The 12,348-nt window shown below is 27.7% G+C and overlaps 1 protein-coding gene across 1 annotated transcript; it reads left to right on the top strand.

Moving 5' to 3' along the window:
- The first annotated feature begins 645 nt into the window (after nt 1-645).
- LOC145842674 (uncharacterized) lies at nt 646-12,053 on the top strand. Its single transcript, XM_082950146.1, has 13 exons — nt 646-739; nt 1,034-1,281; nt 1,706-1,849; nt 2,191-2,337; nt 2,578-2,739; nt 2,988-3,200; nt 3,663-3,770; nt 7,362-7,503; nt 7,681-7,811; nt 8,028-8,151; nt 9,291-9,444; nt 9,729-9,827; nt 11,773-12,053. Exons 1-13 carry the CDS (start codon nt 661-663, stop codon nt 11,963-11,965), a joined length of 1,944 nt encoding a protein of 647 aa, XP_082806272.1. The 5' UTR covers nt 646-660; the 3' UTR covers nt 11,966-12,053.
- The last annotated feature ends 295 nt before the right edge of the window (nt 12,054-12,348 follow it).

Below are 12,348 nucleotides of genomic sequence, written 5' to 3'. Positions count from 1 at the left end.
TTTTGAAATTTAAATTAGCTAACTTGTTCTTGAAAACTTTTAATCTTCTTCAAAGTATAAAAAACATCCTGTAAACCAGGCTTTCCCAAACTTTTTTCAAAGGCCCCCTTGAAAAAATCAAAAAAGGCATGGCCCCCTCCAACAAGATAACTCAAAAAACTACCATTAAAAACATCTAAGATTTTTGTTTTGCTGTTCATCCTCAACTCCAGAATACCTAGTTTAAGTTTCAAATTATGACTTCATGGCCCCCCTGTGGCCTCTTTACTGCTCTTAGCCCCCTCTTTTGTCCCATAAATTTCTGTCATGGCCCCCAAGGAAGCCACTTGGCCCACTTTGGGAAACCCTGCTCTAAACAAATACTAGTTTAGCTAAATTACAATTAGGTGAAAGCTATTGAACTTTCTCAATATTTCATAAAATGCACATATAATAAGTTACTTTTACTGCTGTTATATCAATATTATTAAAATTTCCAAATATTTTACAGCATTCATATATATTAAGTTATTTTTAATACTGTTATATGAATAATATTAAATATTACAAATGTTTTATAGAATGCATATATATAAATTTATTTATATTACTGTTATATGTATATTATTAAACTTAGCACATATTTAATAGAATGCATATATTTAAGTTATTTTAAGTAAGATGTCAGAAACGGAAGTAAAAATTTCCACACCTCAACAGCAACAACAAGCAACCAATCCAACAGTTGTGTCTTTACAAGGTAATTAATAATGATAAATTTTTGAAAAAAGTTATGTATGTTTTATATATAACAAAAGTATAAATAAAGTGTATCTTGTACTAAAATAGTTAGTTTTGTAAAAAGAAATACTCATTACAATTCTAAAATTAACAAATGCTCGTTTTATACATACATTATTTTTCAACCCAAACTTGTTTTTACTTAAAAACAATCAAATTTATTTTAAAAAGTAAGAAAAGCACATAAGAGCAAATTTTCTAAAAGCAAGTTTAAATACATTTACAATTTTCATAAATTTATTTTAACCTCCAGGTTCCCAGCCAAGTATCACACAGCAGCAGCAGACCATCGTACCATCCCAACCAGTAGTCAAAACACTGCAGGCTAACGGTCCCCAAATACCAAATGGTCCGCAACAGATCAGATTCAGCACAGCCCAAGTGGTTCAGAACGGTCCGACCCAGCAAAATGGCCCTAGGCTGATCAAGCCATCCATAAGGGTCGGTTCCATCAAGATCGGAAAGCCAAAACAAATAACCATAAACAATTCTCCCATACAGGTATGAACAGTTCGTGGAAAAATTAGTTGAATTTTTATATTATTGGTTTTTGAAAATATTCTAATATCTTAGTAAGAATTTTTGTGATTTGTTACTGTTAAAGGTTTTTTATACAAGTCTTCTTAATTACAGAAAAAAAAGAGATCTAGAAGATTTTTTGCAAACTTACCTATACTGAGTCAAAAATGCATTTGCTATATTTTATTATTAGTTATTCTCAGTAACTTTTATATATTTGTGTTAGATTTCTGTAAGGCTTAAAACCCTTCTGAAAAAATTAAAATCCCTGAATGTGCTTATTAAAGCATTTTTTAAACGTTATAAAACTTTTAATTCAACTTTATTCATAGCTAAGTAAATCTTTTTTTATCCAGTAACTAGATTTTAAGTTATCTTTTTTTTTGTTTAATTCAAGTATACATAGGTGTTACTGCATGGGAACACTGCCACCACAAACAGAATCAACACAAATCTAGCCACTGGTGGTAATGGAAATGTCAAAGTTTTCATGAACAAGACTGCGAACAGCAAGGCAACGATCATTAAACCTGGAAATTTTGTTAAACACGTTCGTTTTTAAATTTAAAAGTTATCATACTTTGCTTTGTATTAACATGATTTTTCAATTTTTTCCAACATCATGAATAATATGATGGTATGCTTTGCATGTTGAACAAGTTGTGTTTTTTAATAAATGTAAATGATCTCTAACAGAATTTTATGGTGGTGTCAAGTTGGAAATTCCAAAAATAGTTACACAAAATAATAGTCATTTTTAAGATTTAATTTTCTGAACTTGAGTTTTAGTTTGCAGTAAAGCTTTGATTTGTCAAAAAATATTAGATGCGAGTGCTTTGAAAATATTGATTTCATTCTAAATTCACCTAAATAAACATTTAACCACTCCAGATAAACCCACAGCAACTGAAGACAATCAACCTTCCACCGAGGACCAGCTTCAAAATACCCATATCCCCAGTCAAACCAAACACACAGTTACTGACTAACAACCACCAGTTGTTGCCAACAAACAGCGTCAGGCTAACTGTTCCCAATGTAAGTTTTTGAAATTAAAAGAAACACGAGATCTTTGATTAAATTTTTCATCATTGTGCTCATGCATGACAAAATAATTTTAAGAATGATTTTTGAATTGATGTTTGAATACCTTAAATCAATAAGATTGCTATTTTGAAAGATTTCAAAAGTTTTATCTTTTTTTAAATCAGGCATTGGTTAAAATTAGTTATTTTTGCTAAAAATGACTGTTTGTTCACTTATTATTGTTCTATACAGCCATCGAACAGTGTCAGACTAACCATGCCCAACGTTAGCGTTTTGAAGAGAACACAGGATGGCAAGCCTCAGGTCATCAAACCCCAAACTATAAATCAACCCCAGTTTGTGAAAACTAACCAGAAGTTTAGCTTTGCAAAAGCCAATCCCAATATCAGAATGGTGAGTTTTGTGTATACAGCATACTTTTGCCCTAATATGAATACTTTTTTAGCTCCTGCAAGTAATTATTGCAAAGAATTACAGTTTATTAGCGGCTAAATTAATTACTTCGGTAAAATAATACAAGCCTAAACAAATAAAAACGAAGGCATTCATTGAAAGTTGGTTGTATTTAGTTTTTTCTTTAAAACATGAAAAAAGTTAAAAAAAAAATTGGTATAAATATTAAAATATATTTTCACAACAAGGCAAACGGTCAGCCGGGCAAGATTCCCATCAAGCTCTCCTTCCAACCCTCTGCAACCAATCAGAAGCTTCCGTTCAGTAACAAGCCAATCACGAACCAGTACGTGACGAACAAACCAATAGGAAGCCAGCAGTACGTGAGAGTGGTGCCCAGGCAGCAGATCAAGCAGCCGAGGTTGATAATGCCCCAGCATATCAGCACCACCAGTGATGGGGTTAGATTTATATTTATTATATTTTAATGTGTTATTATTTTATTTTTTAATTATTTAATAAAGCAAATATAATGCCTCAGCATATAAGTGATGGGGTAATTGTAGTTTGTTGTTAACGTATACCTTAAAGCTGATCAAGTTTAATAATTGGAACAAATATAAAATATTACCCACTTAATGAAAAATACTAACCTTTTTTTTTCTCATGTGGAAAATGTTGTAAACACTTTTTTTAAAACAAGTTTTTAAATAAAAACTATCATTTAAGTCATGAATCACACAAAATTTTCGTTCTCCCCACTGTTTTAACAGAGTTACTAAACTGAAAAAAATGTGTCGAAAATTATGCTTAATATTGTAATATGAGAATTTTTTGTAATATATATTATAACTCGTGCATGCTTTGAAATGATACAGTATGTGCTTGATTGTTATTGTAACAATTTATTTGATTATCAACAGAAGTTAACGACGTTTTCTGCACCATTCAAAACAACAGCAGGACACTACATCGTGCCTAACAACACGTTTGTGCAGGCAAAATACAACAATAAACAGCCTTTTCATCAGGTATTTATTTTAACTTTTATTTATAGTTGTTTTATATGCATTGTACCACACAACACATTTGTTTGAAATGCAAAAATGAACAGTATTTTTATCAGGAAAATGATTTAGTTTACATTACAACTAATTATTTTAGTTATATTGTATGAATTAAGACATTTGTGCAAGCAAAGTTTAGTAATGAAAAATATTTTTGCTAGGTATTTTTGTTATATTGTATAATTACTTTAGTTACATTGTTTATAATTGCACATTTTTTACTGTAATTTATTTTTTATTTACATTATGCCCAACAGTTTATTTATACAAGCCAAATACAACAATAAGCAACCTTTTTATCAGATTTGAGTTTTTACAATTATATTGTTTACATGTCTAATAGCACTTTTGTGCAGGCTAAGTACAACAAACAATTTTTTATTTAAATTCAAAGTTAACATATCAATGTAGTTTATTATAATATAATAAACAAATGGTAAAAAATACGGGTAAATCAAATCATTTTCAGGTTGAAATATTATTCTTAAACTAAAACCTAACTCACTTACCAATAAGTAAAATCAAATAGTATCGTTTTTTTTTAAGTTGATTTGTTTATAGTTTTGTGTAAGCAAAATACAATACATTAACACCCCATGATGTTAAAGTTAGTGAAATGATAGAATAAATTTAAACCTGATATAGTTTTTTTTTCAAACTAAAATCTTTTACTTTTAAGGCAAGAACTATTTTAAACCAAGTTTTATGAATGTAATTGATAGTTAATTATTGTGTTGGAAGTAAAATGACCGCCAATATATTTAAGTTTTTGAATTTAGTTTGTATTAAACACGAGCTGGTAATGTTCTAGAATAAGTAAATACAGTTTTAACAACATCAAGTTATTGCTTTTGAAAGTTATTTATTTTTAAAAGAAGTAAAACTTTACATGTGACTATTAAGCTTTAAAAGAGTTCACGAACTACAGTTTTGATTTTAAAATATTTTATCACGTTTTTATCAAATGGCTTTGTAAATGAACCAAGTAACTAAATGCTAAGTGATTCAAATAATCAGGTGCTTAAATAAATAATATTCTACTATTAAATGATTCAAGTTTGTAGCTGTAAAAATCAACATTTAATTAAGTTCATTTTGTGCATTCTAAATATTTTATAAAAAGATATTGGTATTCTTGTAATTAGTCTAACTTTAAGTTTTCAATTGACTAAATCTGATATTTGAGATAAGGTATTTCGTTTAATTTTCTTTTTTTTTTACGAAATTACTGTTTCATATTACTTAGTTTAACCTTTGGCAGATATTGATTTATATTTACAGTAGTGTCAGTTATCAGATGTTAACATTATTTCTTTATTACTCAAATTTTGCTCACTTGGTCGAACAAATTGATAAAGTTTACTAATTTTTGACAGCTGTTTTATTAAAGTTATTTTATGAATGAACATCAAAACAGTTTAACCATTTTGTAATTGTTATTTTAACCATTTTACATCTTTTTGAGCATTTAACTTATAGTGCAAGTTGAATATTTTTTATTTTAAATTGAAGTACAGTAAAATTATTAAAAAAGGCAGCTTTTTGATAATTTTAAATTACGAAACGTTCACGACCAAAATTCAGTAAGCTCTGCGACTTTGATTTATAATTAAAGCTTTTAGTTGCTTTAAATCTAATTTATGTTTTGATTAAAGTTATTGTTGTATGTTGTTTTAAATAAAATAATTTTCAAGTATATACATTGCCTGAAATTTTATTAGCACCTTTTTCCATACAATAAGTTTATGCTTATTGTTTTGCATTGCAAACAAATGTGAAAGTAAGAAAGCCACACACATTTTTCGAAACCATTAATAAAAATAAATCTTATTAGTACTGATTTTAATTCAACTACGTTTATTGTAGTATTTTAATTCTAATCTCCCAAAGTTACTTTGGTTTCAATATTTTTCATAAGATATTAGAAGTTTTTTTACACAAATTAAAAGTTGTATTAAATATTGTTTCAGCTTGTAATTCTCATAAAGCCTATAAACTAATCATAAATTTAATGTTTTTTTGTATTGATTTTTGTTTGACTACACGTACAAAAGCACTGTAACCTTTACGAGCTCTACGATAGCAGACTTTTTTGTTATGACTGCAGTTCCACTATTTAACAAGTAAATATTTGAAAGCCGCGAGATATGTTATAGCTAAATTACGCCAAGTACAATTTGTTTAGTTATGCGTGCGCAAGTATTCTACGCATCTTTTAATTTGTTTTTATTAAAGTTCAATCAAGCTTTAAAGTTGAAACGCGTGCACCATTTGAAATTTATTTTGAGCACTTTTTAGCACGAGTGGTTCTATTTAGCGTAATGTTTTCTAGTTGTGCTACGACTGCTTTGAAACTACAAGGAGTTTTTATATATACCCTGGGAATTGTTCTTAATTTTTGCATATTGTAGAAAAATTTTATTATTAACTTTTTACAAAGTCCTTATTAAATATTCTATTAAAGCATAAAATTATATATTCATTAAAGGTTTTTCTTTAGTTTGTACTTAATAGTTTAATATTTATAGTTTACTACTAGATTAATGTTTTGTACACACTACTACTGAAAACAATAGCTGAACGTATATTGGACTTTTTTACGACTTACATCAAGATAAGTGTTCAACCGCAAAAATTTAATTACCCTTAAACTTTTAGTGCATATTGTTCTCAGTTTTGCATAAAGTTTTTACAATTCACATATCAATAATTAAAAACTACATTTTTTTAAGTACAATTTAATCTACTCTAAAAATTTAGTTTAACCAGTACTTAATAAAAATCTCCTCAATAACTAAATGAAAAATGTATAATTTCAATTGGTATATTTTTTTTACGAAAACCAATTAAAAAAGTCAAAATAGACAAATTTTTGTGGTTAAGATAAGAAAATATTTTAGGATTTATGTACAGTTTGTCATTATAAATAAGTATTTTTAATTTATTAATCATATGCCACAGAGTTTTTATAAGTCGTTTTTTATTAGTATAAATAATATCACTTTTAATTATAGTACTAATAGTTGGTGCGAACTTAATCATTCAACTTTTTTAAACGCTCTAAAGATTACACACAAAAATTATGTTAGTGCATAAGATTAAGGCCGCGGATAGAAGCATTTTACATTTAAAGTTTAAGTAAAATAGTAATATCTTTTAGATACATGACTTAAAACAACTAACCTAATATATATACAATAAATTTTTGGTTAGAGATTCTGAATTAAAAGTTATGGCTGCTTATAAATACAGAAAAAATATATACTGATATTTAGTAATTAACATTAACTCAATTAAATGCAGTGAGAATATTACTACTTAAAATACTTATAATTTTCTGTATTTAAACAAAGATTCAGATACAACTATTCAAGATCACCAAAAAATAAAATAATACAATATGCCTAATTGTCACCAATAACCTATTAGTTAATAAAATTGTCTGAATCTAGTCTTTTTTAGTCCAATATTAGTCTTTTTTATTTACCACCATCTAGCTAAACAAAAATCAAACAAATACAATTTAATGCATGCTTTATGTAAACATTTTTTCAGCACCAGCAACTAACCACGTTCATCAAGCAGGAGCCCAACATGCATTCTCCCCAGCAACAACCATACAGTAACCATGGCAACCATCACCAGGCAGTTCCTCACCAGCCCCATCAAGCGGAAGAAAACGCAACGCAGATATCAGGTATGAAGATATAATGTTAATTTGTTGAGACAATAATTACTCTATTTGAGTTTTCATTTAGTAAAGTTTTGTAAATAAATGAAAGTGACAAAAAACGCGATTCGTTTATTTTATTAAAGACAGTAAATAAGTTAACGATGAATAACTAATTAATTTAATATTTTTTATTAATATCAGGAATGAAGACCCATAAGCCTTGTAACTGTACCAAGTCGATGTGCTTGAAGTTGTATTGCGATTGCTTCGCCAACGGACACTTTTGTGATGGTTGTAATTGCGTCAATTGCCATAATTGTCTTGAACATGAGGTGGGTTAAAGTTTTAATATGTAAACACTTTATTGAAGAGTTCAAGTTTTATTATACTTGAGATGTGCATATCATTATTGTTTATTTATATATGTGCGTCCGAAAATTTTTTTTTGTAATATTCTAAAAAATACCATTATGACAATTTGAGAAGACTTAGTAAAAATATTATTAAAAAAATTGAGAGATTGTCAAATTTACTGTTCATATTATTAGGCTGAAAGGAGCAAAGCGATCAAGACATGCCTTGAAAGAAATCCTAACGCTTTCAAACCGAAGATAGGTAGGGGAAGAGATGATGCCAGGACACATCAGAAAGGATGCAATTGTAAAAGATCAGGTTTGATGTTAAAATATTTTTATGTTTATTTGATGCAATAACTCATCAAAAAGGGTGCAATTGTAAAAGATCAGATATTATAACTTAAAATTTTGTTAGTACCAGGGTTCGTGCGCGTCAGGCTAAATCAGGCTAAGTCATTCTAAATCAGTTTTTTTGAAAAAAGTTGAAAAACGTCAGGCTAAATCAGTTTTTTTATTTAAAAATTTGAGAATCTCAGTTTTTCTCAGTTCAAATGCTTCAAAATTTTTGATTAAAAAGAACAAAGAAGTCTTTTTAAGATCAAATTGAGATGTGAATTTATTTCTAAATAATGATTTAGTTATTAAAGACAAAATCAGTCAGTATTTGTAAAAATAAATGCTTAAAACCTTTTGTTGGATCTTTAATAAACATTTAAGAATCTTCATTATTTTGTTTTGAGTAGATTATATACGTCATAATTATGAAAATTCAAAAAAAAAAATACAGTTTAAATATTACAGTTTTGTTTAACAACTGTTTGTTTGAATTTTAATACTCGTGTAAGCGTTTCATTTTAAGTTTTAGTAAAACATGACAATGCATGTCATTTTATTATAAATCTTCCGGTTATAATGTTTTTTCTTAGTGTTTAATTAAATTGATCAATTGTGTTTAGTAATATATATTAAATTTTTTACACTAGTAATAGATTAGATATAACAGTTAATTTAAAACTTATCACTGAATTTGCTATGTTAAGGGGGGAGGGGGGAGTCAATCACTTTTTTCACAATTTAGTCTTTTTTTATTGAGTTGTAATTAAGCTATGAGTTGTTTTTTGCAGGTTTTTAAAGTTCTAAACGTTTTTGAGAGAAAGCTAGTTGAAGTCGGAGACTACAATCGTACTAATCAAGACCCCCCCAATATCTAAAATGACTTCTTTAGGGGATTTTCCTTACTTTGAAAAAATGTCAGGCTAAATTGGTCCCAGTCAGGCTAAATGAAAAAAATTTCGCGCACGAACCCTGTAGTACTTTCAGTTAAGCTATACAGGGACATACAAAAGAGGAACTATTGTAAATATTACGAAGCGCTTATACCTAACAGTAATTATTTTTTAACACTGTAGTCATAAGATGCATAAATTTAGCAGTAAAATTTTTATAATATCATAGGTTGCCTCAAGAACTATTGTGAGTGTTACGAAGCGCGCATACCTTGCACATCCAAATGCAAGTGTGTGGGATGCAAGAATTTGGAGAGCAATTTCACATCTTCAAGCAGCCAGTCCAATTCAAACCTGGGTATTCTAGCCGATGCCGCTACGAGGTTTATTTTCTATAAAATTCAAGTTGATTAAGTTGTACTTAAGTATGATATTCAAACACAAAAAATACTTTGTACAACTTCTTAAATGATCTCAATAAGTTAAATTTGCATGCTACGGTTCTAAAACATGGTTAAGAATTTTGAGGTGTATCTACTTAATATCTAATAAAACAGAACAAATCGTTGAAATTAGTAAACATATACCTTGTGGTATACTTTTAGAAAACTTTAACTTGCTTTCTTGACACACGTGTTAAATTTAAAAGTTTCCGTGTTATTAACAGGAAAATCCAACTACAAAATTCAGCAATACAAAGAATAAACAACCAGTTAGATGACACCGGAATTCCTACTAGTAGCAGTTTAAATACCAGCGGCTCAAAGTTTGTTTTATATATGTTTAATATATTGTATAGAAATAGTTATGAATTACTAAAACAAGTAGTTGTTTTAACATTAGAAAAAAACAATCTTAACTGCTATGTATTTTAAGATAAACCTGTATTAAAATTCAAAGATCTGTAAAATTATGTATGTATCCAAAAAATGCTGTTATGGATTTTTAAGGTTAACAATTTTAATTTAAACTAGTTAAAGTTTCAGTTTTTACCAATACGTTATAAATATTGCTTAAGAGCCAAAAAAAGCTTTGTATAGTAAAATTTTCAATGGCCCTGAAAAATATTTACTGAAAGAATTACTTTAGTTTATTTAGGAACCAAAGATAAATGTTTTAAATAAAAATTAAGTTAAAATAGTTTTTCAAATAAACCGAAAATTATGTTTTAATATGTCTGTTTAAACTTGTTTTTAAGCATTGTTGTTTTTGTATTTTTTAAGTTAAAGCAAATCTTAGATAAAGTATAGAACAAGTTAATAAAAACAAGTTATTATTTATAAAGTTTTATTTTGTCTAAAATAGTTTTATAGTTTACTATAGTTTAAAATAAATTTTACTAATTTATTTTATGAGTCGACACAACTACTATTAACACATTTAAATATTTATTTGTTTATTACGTGCTTTATCAAACAAGTTAAATGTAAACATTTAAAAGTATTTATTTAAATAGTTAGTTTTTTTAATGCTGTTTTCACATAGCCTATGTTTAAATTCCTTAAAAGTGGTTTAGATTAAATTGAAGCTTAATATTTATAAGTTTTTATTATATTGTACTGATAATAGTTTACTATTAGTTAAAAAAAGTTAAATTGAATCAAACATTTCTAAAGTATAATAAAATTCTTTAGTACAGTTAATAGTTATCATGAAGAAGAGTAAGCTTTTAAATTAAAGCAGATATATTGAAATAATTTAATATTAGTAAAAATTTACTTAGTAGTACTAATGATGTGTAAAAAGTAAGATATAAACACTTAATTGTGTTAGCTAGTATACTTATAGTGTGTTTGCTCTAACCAAAACAAAAAAAAATTAACTATCTCACTTATATATGAGTCATCAATATATTAAAAATTTTCTAATACTTTCTTAAGTGGCTATATATAAAGTTGCAACCGCATCACAACTGTAAGCATGTCATTAAATTTTTGTTTGTAAGTTCAAATATTTCCAAAAATATTTTTCCATTAATCAGACAATTAGTTTTTGAAATTTTAATGAATGTTGAACAAAACTGTTTTTAAATGAGCACACATTAAACAATATAAACATGTGATCAAAGTTAATTGTTTTTTTTTAATATATACTGACACAGTTGTATTTAAATATTTTGATTATTGAAAAGTTCAGTAAATAAACCTTAGCTTTTGGACTAAAATGGTTTTTATAAAAAGTATTTTAAAATTATTAAAACAACATACAAATAGTAATATTTTTCTACAAATTGTTTTACTTGAGTTTGATAGATTCAAAAACTCAATTGTAAAATAACTTTTAGAAAAGTATTGTTATTTTCTAAAAGTTTGTTTAAATTTTTTATGAAAATATATACACCTAGTTTGCTGTTTAAGCATGCTTTGAATAAACTTTTGTTTTTAAAAAGAAGTTTATTTGAAACTTATTAAAAAACGATAAGATTCCCAAAACAGTTCATAATATTATATTTACAAGTAATAATCCAAGTCTCTACAATTGTTTCACATTTATAATAATCTTAGTGTTTAGTAAAGATGGTTGTTTACCAATCCAAATGCCAACAGATCCCAACAAAAAACACAATCCCAACAGATCAGTAGCTAAAGTTAAGCTAAAAAAAGATTAACTAATATATAAAGTTTCATGTTTCATATCATTACAAGTAAAAATTACTAGCAATAGTCAAACTCTAACACAATGCTCTTAACTCCTAATAATTGTTGTTACAGATCGGTGGGCAAGTTCTTCTCACGCGAGGTAGTCGAAGCTACGGTCGTGTGCCTCCTCGCACAAGCGGAGGAAGCGGAGAAGGAGCAGATATCAAAAGAGGAAGCTGAGAGGAGGATATTGGAGGAGTTCGGGAGGTGCATGATGTCAATCATCGAAGCGGCGAAGAAGACCAAGGAACAGGGAGGGTATTAGTAAGAAGAAGAAGACATAATATGAAGTAAAATTTATAAGTGCCATTTAGGCCATAGTGCAGTTCTAACAGTTCAACAAAAACTGAAGAAGCAGGGGTGTTAGCAGGAGAGAAAGTTATGAAAAATTCTGTAATTTGTTAAAAAGCTTTAGCTCTTCAAAAACATTTTTAAAATTGTGGTTATCTAGATAAGCATATGTCGGCTATAACCTTGATTTTACTGTTATGTTTATTGGAGATACTAAAAGCTTTAGCTTCTTTAGAAGACTGCTTCTCAGTTTTTTAAAGCAACTATAACTCCGCTACAGCTACAAAGATCTTTCTTTAATAACATCTTAAAAATGAGCGGTATAGCTCATTTAAATCCTGATAATGTATACAGCTT

Source organism: Thalia democratica, chromosome 8 (assembly GCF_965202585.1).
Source record: "Thalia democratica chromosome 8, ktThaDemo2.hap1.1, whole genome shotgun sequence".
Taxonomy (NCBI): Eukaryota; Metazoa; Chordata; class Thaliacea; order Salpida; family Salpidae; genus Thalia; species Thalia democratica.
This window is presented reverse-complemented; position numbering and strand designations above follow the sequence as displayed.

Bases quoted from the DNA above. Each gene is read 5' to 3' on its own strand.
- LOC145842674 (XM_082950146.1), top strand. From the start codon at position 661: ATGTCAGAAACGGAAGTAAAAATTTCCACACCTCAACAGCAACAACAA. The intron at 2,338-2,577 runs GTAAGTTTTTGA...TGTTCTATACAG, and splicing joins TCAGGCTAACTGTTCCCAAT to CCATCGAACAGTGTCAGACT. The intron at 3,201-3,662 runs GTTAGATTTATA...GATTATCAACAG, and splicing joins TCAGCACCACCAGTGATGGG to AAGTTAACGACGTTTTCTGC.